This window comes from Nannospalax galili, unplaced genomic scaffold (assembly GCF_000622305.1).
Source record: "Nannospalax galili isolate Female #2095 unplaced genomic scaffold, S.galili_v1.0 scaffold251, whole genome shotgun sequence".
Taxonomy (NCBI): Eukaryota; Metazoa; Chordata; class Mammalia; order Rodentia; family Spalacidae; genus Nannospalax; species Nannospalax galili.
Genome location: NW_008329576.1, coordinates 264,744 through 287,468, shown reverse-complemented (window position 1 = coordinate 287,468; position 22,725 = coordinate 264,744). Strand labels below are relative to the sequence as shown.

Here is a 22,725-nt window from a genome sequence, read left to right as displayed (position 1 = left end):
CAACCCTGTGCCCCAGTTCTTAGGCCTTTGACCTCTTACTGGCAGTCATTAACATTGGCTACCCTGGTTCTCATGCCCTTGAACCCAGACTGGGTTACACCACTGGCCTTCCTGATTTTCCAGCTCACAGGTGGCATATCATGGAAATTCTTGGCTTTCATAATTGAGTGTCATTTCCCATAATAAATTTGGGCTTGTGGTGGAACATAAGCCTTATTGGTTCCATTTCTCTTGAGTACCCTGATCAATTACAATTGATATCAAGTCTCTTTATTGTTTTCTGTTTATTGTTTTCTAACATCACAATTTGAAAGTATGAATGTTTTGCCTTAAGATAAGGAAAAAGATAAGAATATCTACTTTCCCCACTTCTGTTTAGTACTAAACTGAAGGTTCTAGCGAAGGAAATTAGGTAAGAAAATGGACTACAAATAATAGTATATTGGAAGGAAAGTCAGAACTATTTCTACTTATATATAGTGTTATATGTAGAAAATCAACTAAACTTAGAAGTACTAGAGTGCTTGCATGTGCAAAGTCCTAGATTTAATCCCTGTACCACGTATACAAAGGGTGCACATAGATAGTGATAAACTGTCTAAAACTACTAACAAGTTGAGCAAGCTCATAGGATACAGGTCAGTATAGATAAAGCTGGACCTGGTGGTACATACTTGTAATCCTAGCATTTGGAGGCAAATGATTGGGAGCTTAAAGTCATCCTTGGCTTTTATAAGTAAAGAGCTTGAGGCCAGTCTTAGCTTTGTGGGACCATGTTCCATCCAGCACCCCATCAATAAATGAAGATAAATCATATTTCTATACATTAACAATGATCTAAAAATGAAAATATAAAAAGTGAAATAGGGGCTAGAGAGATGGCTCAGCAGTTAAGAACACTGTTCTTTCAGAAGACCCGGGTTCAAATCCCAGCACCCACATGGCAGCTAACAACTGTCTGTAACTCCAGTCCCAGGATATCCAACAGCCTCTTCTGACCTCTGTAGGCATTGCACGACATGGTTGCACTTACCTACATGCAGGCAATACACGCATACACATATTTAAAAAAAAGAGAAATAAAAATTTCACTTACAAGAACATTAAAAAAGAATAAAATACTCAGGGATAAATTTAACAAAAGTGAAAAGCATGTATTCTGATAACTACAAACAGTGCAAAAATGATTTTTTAAAGTATAAATAAATGGAAAGACATTCTAAATTTATGAATCTACAGATTAAAAATAATCCCTACCAAAATCTCAGGTGGCTTCTTTGAAAAACTGGAGCCGATCCTAAATTCATATGGAAATTTAACCGACTCAGAACAGCCAAAACCATCTTGAAAAAGAACAGAGGTAGAGAACTCATGTGTCCCAGTTTCAAAACTTACTACAGTGTCAGAGATGGACAACAGAAGAACGGACCAGCCTGAGGATCCAGCAAACCCTCACACTCTCAACTGATTTTCAGCAAGGATACCAAAACAATTCATTGGAGAAAGAATGGTGTTTTCAACAGATGGTGCTCTGCAACTGGATGTCTACATAATAAAGAATGAAGTTGTATATCTTTCTTCCATCATGCCCTAAATTAATACATAATGGATCATGGACCTAAATACAAGACTAAAATGTTGAAACTCATAGAACTCACACTCTCTCTCTCTCTCTCTCTCTCTCTCTCTCTCTCTCTCTCTCTCTCTCTCTCTCTCTCTCTCTTGATTTTTTGGAACATTTCTTACTTTATAGCTCAAGCTGTCCATGAATACTGAGCAGTCTTACTGACCCAGCCCCCTGTCTCGAAAACAACAGCAACAACCTACAAGAGTTCTTCATGTAATCTCAGCATGATGACCTGAGTTTGGTCCCTGGAGCCCACATGATGGAAGGAGAGACGCAGCTCCTTAAAGTTGCCCTCTGACGTCTTCCATACATGTGCTGTGGTAGATGAACCCATACACATATATACTTGCATAGAAAATAAAATTTTAAACTATAATTTAGGGACTGGTGAGATGGCTCTGTGGGTAAAGGCACTTTCTGCCAAACTTGACCTACATTTGATTCCCAGACCCACAAGGAGGGGACCAATTCCCGAGAGTTGTTCTCTGACCTAAACATGCATGCTGTGGCATGCACACTGTAGCATGTGCCACCCCCCCAGGTAAAATAAAATTTAAGAATACATTTGTTTGGGGGCTCAGAGGTTAAGAACACTGGTTGTTCTTGCAGAAGACCTGGGTTCAAATCCAAGCACCCACATGGCAGCTAACAACTCCGTAACTTCAGTTCCAGGGGATCCGACAGCCTCTTCTGACCTCCGTGGGCATCGCATAACATGGGTGCACTTACCTACATGCAGGCAATATATGCATACACATAAAAATAACGGTTTTTTGTGTGTGTGTGTGTGTGTGTGTGTGTGTGTGTGTACACATGAGAGCCCATGGAGGCCAGAGCATCAGAGCTGGAGTTACAAGTCATTGTAAGCTACCTGAGTGGTTGCTGGGAACTGAACTCCGATCCTCTGGAAGAAGACATTGCATGACACGGATGCACTTACACACCATTGTGCTATAGCAAGCATGTAGAGGTCAGAGGGCAACATGTGGGAGTGAGTTTTCTCCTTGCATCATGTGGGCTCCAGGAAATGGAACTCAGGTCCCTTTCTCAGAGCCCGTCTGCCACCAGAGACCAGAAGGAATGAGGCGGTGTTCCATGGAGCCCAGTCTCACAGGATACGACAAGCCTCAAGACCAGGAACAAGTTGAAGGTCCCAACATAGAACCAGGAAGCAATGCCTGCCTGATACTGAGTTAATACCTTTACCATAAAAAACAAAACAACTAAGGCTGGTGAAACAGCTCAGTGGTTAAGGGTATTTACTGCTAAGCCTGAGGACCTGAGTTTTATCCCTGAGACCCATATGGTGGAAGAAGAGAATCGGACTCCAACTCCACATGCTATATATAGCATTTGTCTCCCCCCCCCCCACTAAAAAGAACAACTGCATGGAGACAAAATGAGAGCATAGGGAGCTCTCCTCCATCACTCCTCCATCACTGCCTATTCCTTTGAGTCACAGTCTGACCCTGAACCTGGAGTTTTTGCCTTTGGCTAGGCTGGCAGCCTAGTGATTCTTTCTCCACCCCCCATGGTGTTACAGTCATGTGAGACATACTGGACTTCTTATGTGGGTACTGGGATCTGAACTAGGGTCCTCATGGTTGTGTAGTAAGTACTTTTAACCACCTAGCAATCCCTCCAGTCTCAAAAGCAGTGGTCCTTAAAGTGTAGTCTATAGATCAGAAGGTTTGGCCTCTGCTTCTAGCCTCACTCCAGTGAGTTAATGAATCAGAAACTCGGCTGGGGTGGGCGAGAGTTCAACAACCTCTCTTAAGCCCCAGAGGTGGTTCTAATGCACACTCAGGCTTGAGAACTACTGTTCAAAGGATACTTCCATTCTTTTTCACTTAGGTCTCCAAACACCTGTCTGTCCTTAGCCAAGTTGCTGCTGGTACCAGCAGGCAGTGAGTGTAAATGAAGGCTTGACGTCAGGGTTAGTGGAAGGAAGACCTGCTGTGGACAGCTGCAAGTAGCTTTGTCACTGTCACCAAATGGTCCAGCATTGCAATATCTGAACAGGTCAGGGCCATGAGCATACTGAAAGTGTGACTCAGGGCCGTAGTCCTGCAGAGAAGCAGGTGTTTGACTGGTTCTCTGCCCACCAGGAAGCATGGGGACAGACCACTGGAGGAAATATATAACAAGAAGTGATTAGGGGCACTTACAGAGGTTCAAGTCCTGTACAGAAACAAAACCAGACCAAGCCCCCAGACTTCATCACTTTCTGGAAATAAAATCATTGTTTCCAACAATTTAAAAAAAACAGTATATGTATTGAAAGATAAAATGGTTACTGGCAAGACTCAAATTAGTGGCTTGGAAGAGTAAGTGGAAAAAATATTTCAAAGCACAGAGCAAATAATATGAAAAGACGGAAATAATTAGAAAAATATGAGGCTTGGTGTCTAGCACCAAGAGCCCTAACACTGAAATGCATTAGTTTCAAAAGACAAAAAGGGAGAGGTGAAGATGCAACAGTTACAGATTAGAGAAGAAATACCTTGCTGAGCTCAAGAACAATCTGAGCTTGCAGACTAGAACTCAGGAAGACATAAGAAGGCAGAAGCGCTGGGCATGGTGGTGCACGCCTTTAATCCCAGCACTCAGGAGGCAGAGGCAGGCGGATCTCTGTGAGTTCAAGGCCAGCCTGGTCTACATAGTGAGTTCCAGGACAGCTGGCGCTACAGGGAGACCTGTCTCAAAAAGACCCCCCCCCCCCAAAAAAAGAAGGCAGAAACATGTAGGAAGAAACATCTAGATGCTGAGATCACAGAAAAACACTGTTTAGTTTTTAAACAGAAAGAGCAAGTAATTTACAAAGGGAAATGGAGACACTTGGTATAGAACACTGAAACTGGGAAACTGACAGGAAAGCACAGCTGCCCAGACTTCCACGGCTGAAAAAGCATTCACCTGTCAGGGCAAAAGAAAGGTATTTGGGGCTGACTAGATGACTCGGCAGGTGAAGTGCTTGCCACCAAGCCTGATAACCTGAGTTTGATCCCTGAAACCCACATGGTGGATGGAGAGAACCAGTTCCAGCAAATTATCCTCTGACCTCCACATGGATGATGTGTAGCACATACACACACACACACACACCACACTTAACAAATAGTTTTTTTTTTTTTTTTGTCTTTTTGAGACAGGGTCTCCCTGTAGCCCCAGCTGACCTGGAACTCGCTATGTAGACCAGGCTGGCCTCGAACTCACAGAGATCCACCTGCCTCTGCTCACAAAAACCAGGATTAGAAGGAGCCCAGGGAAATGAACAGTATCATCCTTATGTTCATTTCTAGAGGGAAGACAGGTGTGTGAACAACGTTTTATTTTATGCATTTAATTTTTTTGGGGGGTGTTTTTGAGACAGGGTCGCCTTGTAGCCCCAGCCGGCCTGGATTTGCTATGGAGACCAGGCTGGCCTCAAACTCACAGAGATCCGCTTGCCTCTACCTCTCTCTGCCCCCCGAGTGCTGGGATTAAAGGCATGCGCCACCATGCCCGGCTCCCATTTAATTTTTTAAAAGATTTAATTTTGTATATGTGTGTATTTGTGCATGCGAGTGCATGAGTACTTGGAGGCCAGAGGTGCTGGGAGTTACAGGGAATGTGAACCTCCTGATGTGGGTGCTGGAAACTGAACCAATCTCTCCAGTCCTTGAACAGTGTTTTAGTTAAGCCCGCCCAATATTACAGTAATTCTTCTGCTAGAAAATTCCGTTTGGAAAGTGCACAATTATGTGTATATATATATATTTTTCTGGCATATACATAGGATGCATGTGTATATTATATATATAATATATATTATATAAACATGGGGATATTTGTCATAGAATTGCTTCTAAGATTACTTGTCACAAAGTGGGTTTTTGCTGGGTGTGGTGCTGAATTCCTTTAATCCCAGCACTCTGGAGGCAGAGGCAGGTGGATCTCTGAATTCAAGGCCAGTCTGGTCTACATAGTAAATTCCAGGTCAGCCAGGGCTAAATGGTAAGACCTTGTCTAAAAACAAACAATGAAACAAAAAATTCAAAAGCAACAACAACAAAAAAGTAGGTTTTCAACCAGTTATGAATGAGGGGACAAGATTTTATTCTTCTCTTGGGAGGAGTAGAAAGTCAAGACCAAACCCTTCCTGAACTTTGGTGGCCGTGGTCCTTCTGAGCCTCCCCACATTCATCAATTCTGTAAGGTCCCCCAGTATCCCATGTCTGAGAGCCATGGGTAAGAAGGTAACTCGTGCCCAAAACACAGAGGGGGTACTCAAGAGTCTGTGCTCAGGTGCCCCCAGGGGTGCACACCTGTGTCTTTGTGGCCCCCTGGCAAGGCTGTGTGCAGGCCCCTGGCTCAGAGTGGGGTAGGGGAGTGCAGTGAGGGACTCTGGCCGGGGGCTTTGCAGGTGAAGAGCTTGATGCTGTCCTCTGGACAGTGTGGGCACCTTGATCTCAGGGATGGCAGGACCAAGATCGAGGTGTCACCAGCCCCCAGAATGTCGTCTGTGCCATGAAAGATTGTGAGTGAGGTTACATCTAGTGACCCACTTTATGCATGAAAACATGAGCTCCCCTCCCCCCAACCCATACCCTGTCCCTGACCATGAATGGCTATTGAATTGGAATCCAAAAGGGCTGGCTGCTGGGTGCCTCATTCTGGATGGGGAACTGGGAGAGGGTGGTGTAGCCTTACCTTGGGCAGGGGACAGTGTCGCCATGCGTACCACTCCTGGCAGTATAGGCTGACCTGGATGCCCTGGCCCAGAAAGAGCAAGGTCCACATCAGCACATTCCAGGCAGGGCCTGTGTGTCGGTCATTCATGGTGAAGTTCAGCAGCCCTGGGGTAGGAGAAGGTGGTCACTCCTGCTTCAGTTCCCTCTGCCTTCCTTGCTAGAGTCTGGGAAGTGACAGAGCAGAACCAGGAAGGAGAGTCCTCCTTCCTCAAGCAAAATCTTGAACCCAGCTGCAGAGACTCCTGGGGCGGGGGGGTTTCAAGAGAGGAAACGAAGATTGTAGTTTGCCTCTCGACATCCTGTATGTTGGAGCTCCCAGCCACACCACAGCTTCCCCATTTCCCTCTATGTCCCTTCCTCAAATGCTCTTCTTCAACCAGAAACCTCCCAAGTCCCCCAGGATGCTCCTGCTGTCTTCCAAGGTCACCCAAACCCAGCATCCACAGGAGTAGCCACGTCTCCTGCCAGACACCTCCCTTCTAGGAGCACAGAGGCCAAGCTCACCTCCAACCACAAGGAAGAGCATCAGCATGACTGGGTAGAAGAACCCCAGGACGAAGCAGAAGATGTACTCATGCACTACCGCAGACACCAGGAACACTCCCAACATCGCTGCTCTGCGGGCCCGGCTGCCCAGGAGCTGGCGGGGAAGGAAGGAGAATGAGGAGCTGATATCTCTCAGCCCCTCCAGGAAGGAGCTCTCCTCAAGGAAGCCAGGAGTGTGGCTCAAAGGAAAGGCTGTGGGATGTGGGGTCAAAGGGGCCTACATTAGTCTTATTTAAGAGCATTGTTCTACATATTTGATCTTAGCTGTGATTTTATGGTTGCTTGTATTTGTACTTTGACAGGGGTGGAGACTGAACCCAGGCCTCATGCATGTTAGGCAAGTGCTGTACCCCTGAGCCACAGCCTCCTAGCTGTTTTGTTTTGTTTGTGCATGTTGATTTTGTGTGTGTGCACGTGCATGTTTGTGCATGACTGTGGAGGCACTATCCATCTTGTTTTTTAAAAATATTTAATTTTTTTTTTTAATGTGTATGAGTGTATTGCCTGTATGTGTGTAAGTGCAGTCATGTCGTGCAGTGCCTGCAGAGGTCAGAAGAAGGCATCGGCTCCCCTGGAACTGGAGTTACACACAGTTAGCCGCCACGTGAGTGCTGGGAATTGAACCCAGGTCCTCTGCAAGAGCAGCTGGTGCTCTTAGCTGCTGAGCCGTCTGTCCAGCCCCTATCTTGTTTTTTGAGACAGGGTCTCTCACTGGTCTGGAACTCAACAAGTAGGTTAGGCTGGCTGGCAAGAAATCCCCAGGGATCTGTCTGTCTCTCCCTCCCCAGTGCTGAGATTACAAGTGTACAACTGGGCATTTTTTATTTTTTTGAGGCAGTGTTGGTGTTTAAAAAAATTTTTAGTTTAAGCTTAAGCACAAAAGTTAAGAGGAGACTCAGAAGAGAGATGCGCCTGAGGACATGGTGCACACTTCTCAAAGAGCAGTCGCCTGGCTGCTTTTTTTTTTAACTTGGGTTCTGGGGCTCGAACTCAAGTCCCCATATTTGTAAGGTAAACACTTTAATAACTGAGCTGTTTCCCCAGCTCCCTGTTTATTTTTTGAGACAGGGTCTCACTCTAAAGTGCAGACTTGCCTGGAATTCATTATGTAGCCCAGGCTGGCCTCAAACTCAGGGCAGTCCTCCTGCCTCAGCTTCCCAAGTGCTGAGATTACAGGTGTGTTCCATTACACCAGACCTCAGATGCAATTTTCTTCTTTTTAAACTTCATTATTTTTATTTTGTGTGTAGAGTGAATTGCCTGCATGTATGTAAGTGCACCTGTGTCATACAATGCCCAAGAAGAACAGAAGAGGTCGTCGGGTCCCCTAAAACAGGAGTTAGAGATGGTTGTTAGCCATAACGTGGGTGCTGGGAATTGAACCCGGGTCCGCTGCAAAAGCAGCCAGTGTGCTTTTAATTGCTGAGCCGTCTCTCCAACTCCCAACTCTGCTGCAATTTTCAAGTAGGGCTATAATTATCCTTACTTCTCGGGTTACTGTGCTGATTAAATGTATGTGAAAATCCTTGGCAAGTGAAAATTGCAGTATGTATGACCCTTTGGAGGCTTACAAAAATAACTTGTAGAGAGGGTGAAATTAGGATAAAGAAGAAAGTCAGGTCATAAGGAGGACTTTCCACTCACTGGGCTGAGTAGAATGTGGACAGCTAAAATCAACAGAGTCCTTAGGTCTGACTAAGGTGATGAAGCAAAATGTTCCCACATTTTGGAAAGGGCCACCCCAGAAAGTCCCCTTGTTGGGACTGAAAACTAAGGGGTGTGCAGAGCTCATACCCACAGCCCATCCTGATACACATAGCTGTACAACCAGTCATGGACCACCACATTCCAAGTGCGGTAGTAGTTGGAGAAGGATGTAGAGTTCCACCAGTCCTGGAGAGAGAGGGGTTTGGGGAGGGAAAGGACTTGAGATCTCAGGCCTGAGCCGCTCCTGCTGCTTTCCACCTACCCTGGCGGGCATCCTCCCAGAGGGGCTTGCTCCTAGCCAAACAGATAACAACACACTCCCGCTGCAGGACTGGGCTCCCTCCCTCCTGCCTACCCTGTCTCTTCAGAGAGATCTTGAAGCACCATCCACAAAGAAGCAGTCAGGCCTACTTTCAGAGGCGCAAAATGGCGTTATCCCCACCCCCTGAGGCCCACATTGCTCTTTGTGGGAGCCCAACACCCTGGCAACACCCACCACAGATACCATCTTCCCTGGGCCCTTTGTGAACCTCCTAGACTGTAACTCCCAACTGGCCCCGGTCCAGGTCGCACCCGATAGAACATCCTGTCTCCAAATCGCAGCATCTCGGCGAAGGCGTTGAGCCAGCAGTGCAGGAAGGCGAAGAAAATGAGGAACAGCATGAAGATGCCTGGGTGGGTGGGACAAGAAGGGCAGCCGGCAGCTCTGCCCAGGCTCTCTAGAGCCCCGCCCAGCAACTAGGGCCCCAACACTTAGAAAGCATTCATTTTTGTCATTCGCACAGCCCACAGCCGCAGATTCCTTAATTCACACATCTGCTAGTGTGCTTGGCTGTGCCTGCTCTATGCCTGAAAATATAAATACAGAATCACAAAGTCCCTGGCCTTTGGGAGTTCACACACTGAGATATACACACAGAGGCAGCGACAAAGAGTCATGCACAACCCCATGTGAGACAAGGTCAAGTGTATTGACAGCCAGTGATGTCCTGGGGAGTGCAGAGCAAGGAGTGGGTGGATCACTGTAACTGATGGTTAAAAAAGGAAAGTTTGGGGCTGGAGAGATGGCTCAGCGGTTAAGACCACTGACTGCTCTTGCAGAGGACCTGGGTTCGATTCCCAGCACCCACATAGCAGCTGTGAACCATCCTAAACTCCAGTTCCAGGGGAATCCGAAGCCCTCTTCTGACCTCCGCAGTCCACGGGTGGACTCACATACATTCATGCAATACACTCATACACATAAAATAAAAATAATAAAATATTAAAAAGAAAGTTTAGCTGTGAGGTGATATGCCTGCAGTCCCAGTGACTGTGGAGGCTGGGATGGGAGAATGCTTGAGCCAAGGATTTTAAGGATAGCTTGAGCAACATAGGCCCTATCTCAAAAAATTAAAAAATGTATATATGTGCAGTAAGATAAAAATTAGACCAGGAGGGGCTAGAGAGATGGCTCAGCAGTTTAAGAACACTGGCTGTTCTTGCAGAAGACCCGGGTTCAAGTCCCAACACCCACATGGCAGCTAACAACTGTCTGTAACTCCAGTTCCAGGGGATCTGACAGCCTCTTCTGTTCTCCTTGGGCATTGCATGACATGGGTACACTTACCTATATGCAGGCAATACACACATACACATAAAATAAAAATAATAAAATAGTTTTAAAAAATTAGACCAGGAAAAGAGATATAGCTATAGATAGATGATAGATAGATGGATGTTAGGTTTCCCAGAGAAGGGGGCATCTTAGCCATGGACCACCAAGAAGAAACTAGATTCTGTAGCTGGAAAGTGGGGAAAAGGTACTATCCAAGCCAAGCCTGAAGAGGCTGATGGTAGGAGGATAGTGAGTTTGAGGACAGCCTAGGGTGAGGTGAAAGCCTATCTGAAAAACAAAGCTAGGCATGGAGGAGCATGCCTTTAGCACACAGGAGGCACAGGCAGGCAGATCTCTGTGAGATCAAGGATAGCCTGGTCTAAATGGTGAGTTCCTGGCTAGCTGGGGCTACAGAGAGACCCTGTCTCAAAAAACAAACAAAAAAACCCATAAAAGAATACCGCCCCCTACCCTGCCAAGAGGCTGGAGACTAGAGAGATGGCTCAGATGGTTAAGGGCATTGGCTACTTTTGCAGAGGACCCAGGTTCAGTTCCCAGCACCCACACGGTGCTAACAACCATCCATAACTCCAGTGCCAGGGGATCCAAAGTCCTCTTCTGTATTCCATGGGCATTGCACAACAGGTGTGCTTACAGTCAGGCAAAACACTCAAATATGAAATAAAATGATAATAATTTTTTAAAAATTTAAAAGATTCCTCAAACATCAAACAAACATTTAAAAAAATGAGAGTTCGGGGGCTGGAGAGATGTTAAGAGCAGTTAAGAGCAGGAGTTAAGAGAACCGATTGCTCTTGCAGAGGACCCGGGTTCGATTCCTAGCACCCACATGGTGGCCATGAACCATCCTTAACAGGAATCTGAAGCCCTCTTCTGACCTCCATGGCATTGCATGACATGGGTGCACTCACATACATGCAGGCAATACACTCATATACATAAAATGAAAATAATAAATTAAAAAAAAATTTTGCCGGGCGTGGTGGCGCATGCCTGTAGTCCCAGCACTCGGGAGGCAGAGGCAGGTGGATCTCTGTGAGTTCAGTCAAGGCCAGCCTGGTCTACATAGTGAGTTCCAGGACAGCTGGGGCTACAGGGAGACCCTGCTTCAAAAAGACAAAAAAAGGGGGTGGGTGTTAAAAAAAAAATTAGAGTTCAAGGCCAGTCTGGAAAACTTAGTGAGCCTCTGTCTCAAAGTAAAACGTGAAGAGAAGGCTGGGGATGTAGATCAGTGGTAACAGGATTTGCAGAGCATGAGGCCCTAGGTTCAGTCTCCATTATAGGGAAAGAAGGGAAGGAGGAAGGGGAAGAGGGGAGGAAGGGCTTTTGAAGCAGGGTTAGGAGTGATTAATTTGCAGGAGGGAGTTCACCTGGGCAGCAAAGGCAGGCACAGATGGGAACTCTCCTGAGCTGTGAGTGGTGAAGAGCTAGGTTATGGGGCTGAACTCAGATGGTGGTGGTGAGCATGGACAGGCAGGCAGGTGTACAAGGGATTCAGGAGACTGATGCCCAAAAACAGGCACAGAGTGAGCCCTTCCATAGCAAGCCTTCCCCAGGGTAGGGTGCAGCCTTTTCCAGTCATGAGGGAGGGCTTACCTGGCCCTGTGGCATGCATGACTGAGAGTACCAGGGCATGCATGCTGAAGGGCTCCCGGCTCATATTGGCAAAGATAGGGACACAGAGACGGCCCAGGATGAAGCAGGCATAGAGCACACAGCCCAGGGCCTGCAGACAGAGTAGGGGACATGTAGCTTTGGCAGAGGCACTGCCTCCTCCCCAGCCTCCCCCACTTCACTCCCAGGAACCCTCCCAGCCACCATGAGTCACAGCAGCAGGCTAGCTTCTACCCCATCTTCTGACCTGGGCAAAGTTCTTGGCCACATAATTCCACCTGATGCTGGGTGTCCTGCAGCAGCAACAGGAATAACATGAGTGTCATCCTTTTTTTGAAGTTTATTTTTATTTTATGTGTGTGGGTGTTTTGTCTGTATGTATATCAGTGCACCTACGTGTGCAATGCCCCCAGAGGCCAGAAGGGGGCACTGGATCTCTTGGAACTGGAGTTACAGATAGTTGTTAGCTGCCATGTGGGTGTGGGGAACTGAACCTGGGTTTTCTGCAAGAGCAGCCAGTGCTCTTAACTGCTCAGCCAGCTCTCCAGCCCCGCATGTCATCTTTTCACGTCATTCTATGCTTAGGCCTTTGTCCCTCTCTCAAAGCCCCCTCAGGGGCTCAGGCCTGGGTGAATTAGCTGAGGAAGTGGGGCTGGGTGGGATGGTGGTATCCTAGAACACTTTGCATTTTCCAGAACACAGAAGGTAAGTGAATGCTTAATTTGGGTGTCATTGAAGGTGCCTGACCATCCACAGTTTTATGGGTTGTGGAGAACAGAAGTCGGGGGACCAGTCAGGACAGTGGGCCACCCTTGGTGTGGCAATATGATGGGCAAGGGAGAGGGGCAATCTGCCCCCTTTACTTCCTCTTGAGCCTCTTGGTGCCCTTTGGGTAGAAGGGCACCATCCTTGCTGGGCCTGGGCATTTGCAAAGGGGCTGTAGGGTCTTACCTGGGGTACGTCTCTCTGTAGAGGAGTGTGGGGCAGAAGAGGAAGTAGAGGTAGCTGGAGAAACTGGGGACACAAATGCTTGTATCTGGGCAGGAATGAAAAGGGTGGGTCAGGATGGGGAGGGCTGATAGAGCAGGATGAGGCGGTGGGATTTGTTGAGTGGACAGAGGTGGATGGGGAAGGGGCTGGATCCAGGGTATGGATCCAGGTGGGTCTGAACCACTCTTTACGCTCCTTCTTTTGCTCACATTACAGGCACCCCATTTTCCAGTGCAGGGCCAGCAGTGACTAGAGCCTTCAGCAGCTAGGACCCATCCTCCTGACTCTCCCTTAGGAGGTTCTCCTCCCTGCCTCTTTCCAGGCTGGGCTAGGAACAGGAAAGCCCCCAAAGCCCTAGATAACAGAGTGGTTTGTTCAGAGGTAGGTCTGACATGGCTCATGACTGGGGTCCCCTAGCCCACCTAACTGTCAGATCTGGGCCTGGTGGCTCACTGGCTTGGGAAGGCAGAGGTTTTATGAGGACTGTGCAACTTCTGGTTTCATCCAAGCGATCATGAGGACCCAGTTCACAGTGTGCCAGTGGAACATCTCACCTCCTCTGGCACAAAGAGTTCCAGGCAATGCCTCTCTCAGAAAGGAGTAGCTTTTCATCAGAAGTCTGATCTGAAGTGGAAGCAAGGCCAAGTTGCTGTGTGGCTCTGAGCAAATCACTTCTCTCTACTCCAATTTACCACAGGCTATAAGATCTGCCTCTTGGGACCCCACACTTTTTCCCCCCCTACAACTTCATAGCTTAACAGCCAGTGCTGGACTCAAAGGTAAAAGGGGACTGGAGCAGCCTGGTCAGAGTATTCATCCTACCAACACTCTATAGTCCTGGAGAAGTCAGCGTAATAGCCCCTTTAGAGTACTTCCTCCAAACCTGCAATTTCACCCAATCCTAACCGACTCCACCCCGTAGTAACTAGCTCTGTCAGTCCCTTCAGGGTGGACTCTCTGTAGAGGTGGTACCCGAGTTCCCTAGTCCTACTGCAGACCGGGTACTCACCTGCTCAAAGACCAGCACGCAGCGGGAGGCGGGAGGAAGCTGATGCTTCACCGCCACATGGATCGGGAGGACACAGAGCACCGTGGCGTGAGTGGCCAGAAGCACAAAACCCAGGCCAGCCCCCAGAGTCCAGGTGCCCCCGGTGCGGGGCCTGCCCCAGAGCCGCAGGGCCTGGTAGGGTGCCAGCAGTGTGGACAGGAACATGGGGACCCAGGTCATCAGCGCCATGGGCAGCTGTCCGAAGCTGTAGATCAGTAAGTCAAACTCCAGCATGAGCCTTGGAGAACGGAAAGGGAGGACAGTAGATGGTTTTCCTCCTCAGGCAGCTTCTGGAGGAGGAACCAGGGGGATTTAAAAAAAGCAAAAACAAAAACAAAACACTGATCTTGGATCCTGGACTGGGCAGTGGTGCACACCTTTAATCCCAGTATTTGGGAAGTAGAGGCGGATGGATTTGCTTGAGCTCCAGGTCTGTCTCAAAGAAAGAAAGACCAATCTTATGTTTTCATGTTTCCCAAACTGGCCATGAACTTGTTTATGTAGCTGAGGATGACCCTGAACTTCTGATCTCCTTGTCCCCACCTTTCCACTGCTGGATTACAGGCATGGACTATCATGCCTGGTTTATGTAATACTGGGCATCACACCCAGGGTTTCCTGCATGCTAGGCAAGCACTCTACCAACTGAGCCACATTCTGAGCCAACTGGAGCCCCATCTGTGACTGTGTTCCTGTTGGCCTTGGTGTTGCCCAGGACTTCCAGTACAGGACCTTGTCCAACAGACGTGCTCCTGGGATGTCGAGATTCTAAATGACCTTGAGTTAGATGGATGTTGTGGTGTTGCAGAAGGGCTCAGTCCTGCAAGTGTTTATATGAGCTTTGATCTTTTTATAAATTTGGTTCCTCCCGAGTGTCTGTAATTGTAGGCCTGGGCTAATAGAATGCACTGTGTTCAGTGTTTTGCTTGCCCAGGTTGAGTGTATTGGCACATACTTAATCCCAGCTACTCTGGAGGCTGAGGCAGGAGGATAGCAAGTCCCAGGCTAGTAGGCTACATAAAAAGGTCTTGTCAACAAAAAAAAAATGTTTTTAAAGAACATATAGTATTAAAGGTGGAAAATTGGAAATAGGGGACTGAGGATATTGCTTAGTCAGTAGAGAACTTGCTTGTGATGTGTGACGCTATGTTCAGTCATAGGGCAGGTGTGATAGAGCATGCCTGAAATCCTAGCACAGGAAAGGTGGAATCAAAAGGATAAGAAGTTCAAGGTCATCCTTGGCTACATATCAAGTTTAAGTTCAGCCTGGGCTATGAGACCTTATCTCAGCCAAAGAAACAGTTGGACACAGCCTCAATCTCTGTCGATAAAGGACAACATGAATAGAATTTGGTACTTCTATAGGCTGCAGTCATTAAAATCAATAGATTGACATGGCAAGACGACAACAATTGGTTGCAAAAATCACCGAGTATCTTGCTTCTAAACACCCCCACAGCATGCATCTCTTTGATTCGTATGAATATATCAATGTGAATGAATAGAAAATGCTCTGAGGAGACCTCAAAATTGTTTATAAAAAAAGCCAACTTTGGTGGCTTGCACCTAGCTACTTGAGAAGCTGAGACAGGAGGATCAAAAGTTCAAGGACTGGCTCGGGTACAGAGTGAGTTCAAGAGAGCCTGGGCAACTTGGTGAGACTCTGTCTCCAAAAAAAAAAAAAAAAAAGCCAGGCGTAGTGGCGCACACCTATAGTCCCAGCACTTGGGAGACAGAGGCAGGTGGATCTCTGTGAGTCAAGGCCAGCCTGGTCTACATACTGCGTTCTAGGACAGCTGGGGCTACAGGGAGACCCTGCTTCAAAAAGACAAAAAAAAAAAAAAAAAAAAGGAAAAGAGAGCTGGGCTAGGGATGTAGCTCAGTGGTGGGGTGTTTGCCTAGCACCAAGAGAGCCTACACTTCATCCTCAGTATCACAAAAAGTTAGAAATGGTGACTTCTGGGGAGTGGATTGGGATTGATGAAGGTAGGCTAGAGCTATTCATACTAAAATGTGTATGTGAATTTAGGGGGCGATGCTGGAGATGGAATGCAGGGCCTTAGTCAAACACTGTGCCACTGAGCAATATCTCCAGCTTGATCTGAGCTTCTTATTGAGATTTGGTCTTCTAATACTCTTATAATTGACAATGAGCATTTCACTCAACTGAAGGGCTGATGTGGAACCTGTAGGTTTATAGGTTTTTACATATTTTGTTTTTATTTGTTTATTCATTTATTTATTTGTTTTTTTGAGACAGAATCTCCCTGTAGCCCCAGCTGACCTGGAACTCACTATGTAGACCTGGTTGTCCTCAATTCCGCAGAGATCTGCCTCCCCCTGTCTCCCAAGTGCTGGGATTAAAGGCATGCCCAACCAGGCCCTGCCCAGCATTTATAGCTTTTTAAGCTTGACTGTAAGTAAGGTGGGGAACACTGAAATACAGCTCTCCCAGGAAAGACCATCTCTTGAAGTCCATGTCTATTCTCCTCATGGGATGGGAGGTGGCTCATAGGCAGGGATGGGGCTGCCCCCTCAACCTATCTGGCCCTCTGGCTTGTATTACGTAGTGATTAAATGGAAGTTGCTTGCATTGAGTAGAACTGATTTAGAAGGTGTGTGGGGATGTGCATGTGTGTACACGCACATTTGTCTCAAAACAAGATTGCCATGGAGAAGTATTTGAGAGGGGGTGTGGTGCTCCCTGAACAACAGGCCATCCAAGACTAGGGAGAGAAAGTCCAAGGCAGGTAGGGTACTGGGGACCAGGGCCTCTGATCAGGTCACTGTGCCTGTGGAAGGGGCCTTACCTGCCCTTATCAATGAAGTCAATGGCTAGGGTGCTGATGATCAAGACACACAGGCCAGCAATGAACATGTGGTGGATGGTGCGGAAATGCTGCACTTCCATCAGCTCGCTGTAGGGAGGATCCCAGAGGTCAGGATGGGAGGGTCCTCAGCAGCCTGCAGAGGAGCTCAGGCACTATACAGGTGAGGTTGTGGGGCCCTCTCATCCAGAACTCTCAGCTGAGGGCTGGCATGTGGCTGGGGCTTCTACAGGCATGTCCCACAACCACACCCCAGGTAAAGCCCTCTCCAGATCCTCCCAGAAGATCCCCTAGAGCCCAGGCATGAGAACTGTGGTGGCTTGGACCCCAACCAAAGCCTTTTCTTCCTCCTGTCTTTTGTCCTCACCCCGACTTACTCCAACAATGACCTTCGGGTGACAAAAACTTTCCGTTTCCCAAAGGATGACTTCTGGGTCCTGGATTAAAACAGTTTTCAGAGCTAGGTCACAAAGGAAGAAGGGAGAGGGCAGTGCCATGCAGAAGGTCAATACTTGTACAGTAACAGTAGCAGGGGAAGGTCAGGGCTGGGGCAGGGCAAGGTTTGGAGGGTTGGAGGCCAATGCCATGAGACAAAGTGATGAGTCAGGGAGGAGAGGTCATGCCAAGGACCCCAGTCTTGGGTCCTCAGACTCACTTGCTCACAGAATCTGGGTCGATGGAGGGCAGAGGTCTGTGTTGTTGGGAGTAGGCTTGAACAGCCTCTGATATGGCCTGATCCAGCAGCTTTGCCAGCTGTCCCTGAGCTTGCTCCAGAAACTGGGTCTTCACAGCCTACAGGACAAAGCCAGGCTAGAGCTTACTGTCCTGCTAACCAGCCATTCCTTTCATTCACCAGTCACAATCGTAACTGCTAGGGATAGAAAGATGGCAGGGCTTCCCCAACCTCTGGTCAGGCTTCCCAGGGTAGCAGTGAGAATCACAGCAGAAACTGGGTGTGGTGACAGATATCTGTAATCCCAGCTACTCAGGGACTGAGGCAGAAGGATCATGAGTTTGAGCCCAGCCTGGGCGAGACCTTTTCAGAGAAAAAAGAAAATAACTGCAGGAGCAAGGTTGTAGCAATTTGGGTCAGAACTCAAGCCAGGTCACCACCGTCCTCACTACCTGACCTCTGACATCTAGTCATATGGGGCGCGCTGGGCGCCAGGTGTGGGGTGTGTGGGTATCTGCTCCTGCGCTGCTTCCCTGCGTCTTCTGTGGCTCTCTGTTGCTGGAGCTCTGTCCAGCCGGGTCCCGCCCTTATTTTACCCGTGCATTTTTTTCAATATGTGAGTTCCACCAGCCGCTGGACCACGCAGGAAAGTACAGGGTGGCTGAAGCTGGGTGTCTGTGAGTTGATGTCGGAGGAATGCTGCCCCCCGGGGAGACTAGATTGCAGGCAGGAGACACAGACTCAGTCCAGTCAGATTCAGTGCTACAGCTCTTTATTCCAAGTCTCAGTGACCCAGTTCCTGCTCTAGCTCCAGCTCCGCTTCTAGCTCCAAATTATTGAGAGAAGACTAGGATATTTTTATACTGTAGGGGCAGTGGTAAAAGCTTTAGCTGATAGGCACTTTGCGAGATACCCTGTTTACATATGGAAGTGGGCTCCTGCCATGCTGCCAGACAACCTGAAAAATCACACAGGAAAGCATGGCATTTCCAGAGCCAGAGGCCATGTTTATGTGGCTGCTACTTCACAAAGGAGTCAGGAAAAATGCTGGGAAGATGCCCTGCTGTGAAAGGAGTCTCTGCATATGGCTCCGAGCTCGTGAGCTGTCCGGACATGAAGAAACTTCTACTTTACACAACAAAGGTCCCCAACACAGTCATACTAACAGGAAGACTGCACTAGCTGACTTTTGGTCCTTGTCCTGAAGACCTATGTTTCAAATGCCTTCATCTTAACTCTTAATTATTTTTTTAATGCTTAGTTCAAATTCCTTTTAATTCATAAGTTGTTAAAAAAAAAACTAACAAATTAGTTAAGTTTGTGGGGGAAAAGGAGGTTAACTTGGCAGTATATAATACTACCAGACAATTTAAATTAGATGTTAAAAGATTTAATCAGAAAAAAAAAAGAAGATTCAACCAGACTGGCGGGGCATGGTGGCACACACCTTTAATCCCAGAAGAGGCAGGGAGATCTCTGTGAGTTCAAGGCCAGCCTGGTCTACATAGTGAGTTCCAGGCCAGCCCCTGTCTCAAAAAAAAAAAAAAAAAAAAAAAAGGATTTAACCAGGCTGAGTGTGATGGCTCATGCCTTTAATCCTAGCACAGAGGCAGGCAGATCTATGTGAATTTGATGCCAGCCTGGTCTACATAGCAAGTTCCAGGCCAGGTGGGGCTACAGGGAGACCCTGTCTCAACATCCCCCTCAAAAAATAAATAAAAAGCCCCAACCAAACAGAAAAGGATTTAACCAAAAATGGGAGGTGAGATGGCTCAGTGAGTAAAAGCATTTACTGTGCAAGACTTGTGACCTGATTTTGATCTGGAACCCACAGTAAAAGGAGAAAATTGACTTCTGAAAGTTGTCATTTGACCTCAACACACTTGTGCATGCTTGCACATACACACACGTGCCTGTGCGTGCACGCACATGCACCAATAATAATAATAATAAAATAAAATTTAAAAAGAAAAGTTCTTTTTTTTAAATCTCTGATCATTGCTAGAGACTGTTAAAAAGATTTAACCAGGGCTGGAGAGATGGCTCAGTGGTTAAGAACATTGGTTGTTCTTGCAGGAGACCTGGGTTCAAATCCCAGCACCCACATGGCAGCTAACAACTGTCTGTAACTCCAGTCCCAAGGGATCCAACAGCTTCTTCTGATCTCCAAGGGCACTGCACAACACAAATGCACTTACCTACATGCAGACAATACACGAGTACACATATAATAAAAAACACATATAATAAAAATAATAAATAAAAAAATTTTTTTTAAAGATTTAACTGCTGAGTGTGGTAGCGTATGCCTTTAATCCCAGCACTCAGGAGGCAGAAGCAGGCGGATCTCAGTTCAAGGCCAGCCTGGTCTACACAGTGAGTTCCAGGACAGCTGGGGCTACAAGGGAGACCCTGTCTCAAAAAGACCAAAAAAAAAAAAAAGATTTAACCAACAGCTGGTGATTTAAGCTTTAATACTATCCTCAAGTTAGCCTTTAATGCTAACCTGATCTTTGAACTTAAAAACAAATCTTCTTATCACCCAATCAGTCCTAACTCCTGCCACCCCAGGACCTATCCATTTTTTTTTTTTTTACAAGGTTGAGCCTAGGCTGGTCTGGAACTTTATGTAGTCAAGGATAACCTTGAACTTCTAATCCTTGTGTATCTACTTCCCAAGTGCTGGTATTATAGTTGTGTGCCTCCGCACCAGAAGATGGTGCTGGGGATCAAACTAGGTCTTCATTCATGCCAGGCTAGCACTCCAATTGAGCTTCATCCCCAGCCCAAACCTGTCCAACCTGTCCATCCTGAGCTCTAACTTCTGCAATCCCTTACCTCCATATGTCGGGTCCATTGCACCAAGTCTAGGGCTCTGAGCTTCTTAGTGTTTCCTAGGAGAAGAAATCAAAGGGGACACCCACAGGGAGCTGTTAGGGCTCTGCAGACTCAGAGGTGACTTTGGTCTGGGAAATGTTTTCTGTATGCCCACTAGCCTCTCTGACCAATTAGTCAACATTTAGTACTGTGAGTAGAAAAGCAACTAAAAGGAGAATTGATTTGTGCAGGGAGGGAAGAGGTCATTGGCAAGAGGGAGCTGATGACATTGCTGGAAACAGGATACCTAGAGAACAGGGAGCTACTCCACTTCACCCTCTGTGAAAAAGTTAGTGGGATAAGGCAAGGCCAGGGCTCTGAACATCCTCTTTCTCCTCCATTGCTGGTCTGAGTGGTGTGGAAAAGAGGCCAGCAACTGCCTTCTCTGGCTTCCCAGGACAACAAGAAGAACTGACATTGGACAGCAGTAAGTTCCTCTCAGCAATGATCCCCACCTCAGTCCTGCCCAAGTGTCCACCCTGGGTATGTGGGGGCTCACCTTCTCCAGAGGCTCCCTTCTCCTGCTCCTCTCCCAGCCCTTCTCTCCTCCGTCGGGCTCCCTTTGGCTCCATGGTGTGACTGGAATGGTGCAGCTGACAGCTAGCTGTTGCCTGTTCACTTTCCTTTCCTTCTCAACCTGCCTACTGAGCTCTTGTCCCATTTGGAGAGCTGACAGCCCCAGAGATTAAAGTCCTTTCCAGAGGGGGCCATGGATTAGATAGGTTATCTGAAGCAGATCCTGCTCTGCTTTGTTGGATGTCATAGTGATGCCACAGCCCTTCCACATTCAACTACTGCCAGCTGCAGCCTTCAGGGGGAGGTCCGTGCCCAAGGCTTGGAGGGGGACTTTGCCTCTCTGAGGCTTATCGCTTAGCATGGCTCTTTCTAACCTCTCTCTCTGTAGAGAGAAGAGGGAGGCTGAAGGTCAGGGAGGAGCCAGAAACATATTCATGTCTAGTGTATTCATCTTCCTGAGGCCATGAGATGAGACATGTGATTACACATGTGCAACAATATTTTGATGGAGGCTGCATTTGTGACCTGTGTGGTGTTGTGGCCCCTCCAGGAATGCTGGGCACCAGGGCCCCTGAACATCAGCTCTTCCCTGTATCTTGGTTACCATATAGACAGAAAGGTAAAACATATTTATTCAGCACTAAATAATACCAGGGGTTGCCTAATGTGGAAAGAGCAGGTGCATACCTCCTTCTATCATTCCCTAACTATGTCATATCAGGAAAGTGACCCAGACCCTTAAAGCCTCCTCTGAAAAAAGTGGGGGCACAAATAAGGTAGACCAGGTAAATCACATAAAGCCTGAACCACGGAACAACTTTTCTTCCTTTTTGGCAGAAAGTAGGGCAGGCAAGTGCTTTGAGACTTCCCCTTTGGTAAATTCCTGCTGGGGATTAACTATTAATCCTTCTCCCCTTGAGTCCAAAGATCAGTGCTAGAAACAAAGTTGCAATCTCCACAGTCTCCCATCGAAGCTGTGATCTCAGTGACACCTCATGCCCAGAGTTTGGGCGGGTCACTGGGTGGTGACTGTCTCCTGGATTCCCAGTGCAGTGGGAGAGACTGACTGTAGTCTACTGGGAAGGGAGAAATGCTATGAGTGAGGGTAGAAAGAGAGCCTGGGGCTCCAGAACTGTAAAAGATGGACAAGAGACATGGGCCAGAGACCCTCAACATAGCTTTATTAGTGTCCCAAGTCAACAATAATCTTTCTGATTAGATGTGCCCAAGAGAAAGGGAGACATTGCAACAGGGCCCGAAGGTGGGTGTTGAGACACACACAGAGCCCGAGTTACTCCATAGGTAACTCAGATGACAGCCCCACACTCTTGCCAGTGGCCTTGCTGCTTCCCATCCCACTTTAGCCACTGCTCTTGGCAGAGCAGAGAGAGTTTCCATGACCATCTGGAGACACTGGCAGGGGCTGACCCATCGGATCCACACACCAGCAAGGACCACGACGATTTCCCTGAGAAGAACGACACTGAGGAGAGAGGCACACAGATCAGGACTGAGGTTAGAGGCCTCCAGCAGGAGGAGCATCTGAGAGTTCTCTCAGTTCCCTCGCCACGGCCCCCACTCTTTACCTACTAAATTGGGCCCACTGTGTTGGGCCAAAACAGTAGGTTTCAAAATGTAATTCCTAATCAATAGTACCAGCATCACTAATTTGTTAGAAATTTGTGTTCTCAACCCCTCAGTCCTACTGAGTCAGAAAGTCTTCAAATAGGGCTCAGCCAGCCAGTGCTCATAAGCCTCTAGATGATGATGAGGGTTCTAGCTTGAGAGGCTGGAGGTTGAATCCAGCCCTTGCTCATGCTAAGCAAACATTTTACCACTGAACTAAAGCCCTAGTTCTTTTTGTGTTGCTTTTTAATTCTTTCTTTCTTTCTTTCTTTCTTTCTCTTTCTTTCTTTCTTTCTTTCTTTCTTTCTTCTTTCTTTCTTCT

At 47.4% G+C, this 22,725-nt stretch overlaps 3 protein-coding genes across 5 annotated transcripts in view; 1 reads left to right on the top strand and 2 right to left on the bottom strand.

Moving 5' to 3' along the window:
• Positions 1-1,953, top strand: part of Csad (cysteine sulfinic acid decarboxylase) — a 38,790-nt gene extending 36,837 nt beyond the window's left edge. The window contains exon 13 of the mRNA XM_029566228.1: positions 1,754-1,953. Within this exon, the coding sequence (XP_029422088.1) occupies positions 1,754-1,769 (16 nt within the window). The 3' untranslated portion in view covers positions 1,770-1,953. The remainder of the gene's footprint in view (positions 1-1,753) is intronic.
• A 3,750-nt stretch (positions 1,954-5,703) lies between these two features.
• Soat2 (sterol O-acyltransferase 2) lies at positions 5,704-21,001 on the bottom strand. Of its 3 annotated transcripts, XM_029566197.1 has the most exons (15): positions 20,761-20,987; positions 20,223-20,278; positions 17,367-17,503; positions 17,089-17,148; positions 16,694-16,801; positions 13,845-14,121; positions 13,390-13,459; positions 12,797-12,881; positions 12,093-12,138; positions 11,828-11,957; positions 9,187-9,284; positions 8,701-8,799; positions 6,865-7,000; positions 6,320-6,465; positions 5,704-6,129 (listed from the first exon to the last, which is right to left on the bottom strand). In XM_029566197.1, the coding sequence occupies exons 1-15, from the start codon at positions 20,831-20,833 to the stop codon at positions 6,079-6,081; spliced, it is 1,572 nt and encodes a 523-aa protein (XP_029422057.1). In that variant the 5' UTR covers positions 20,834-20,987; the 3' UTR covers positions 5,704-6,078. The 3 variants fall into 3 exon arrangements, with proteins under 3 accessions (XP_029422057.1, XP_029422061.1, XP_029422059.1); XM_029566201.1 differs by lacking the exon at positions 8,701-8,799 and having other exon boundaries at positions 20,761-20,989; XM_029566199.1 differs by lacking the exons at positions 5,704-6,129; positions 6,320-6,465 and adding an exon at positions 6,477-6,602 and having other exon boundaries at positions 20,761-21,001.
• A 934-nt stretch (positions 21,002-21,935) lies between these two features.
• The window catches only part of Igfbp6 (insulin like growth factor binding protein 6), a 4,161-nt gene continuing 3,371 nt past the window's right edge, over positions 21,936-22,725 (bottom strand). Inside the window, exon 4 of the mRNA XM_008838447.3 lies at positions 21,936-22,260. Coding sequence (XP_008836669.1) covers positions 22,138-22,260 — 123 coding nt within the window. The 3' untranslated portion in view covers positions 21,936-22,137. The remainder of the gene's footprint in view (positions 22,261-22,725) is intronic.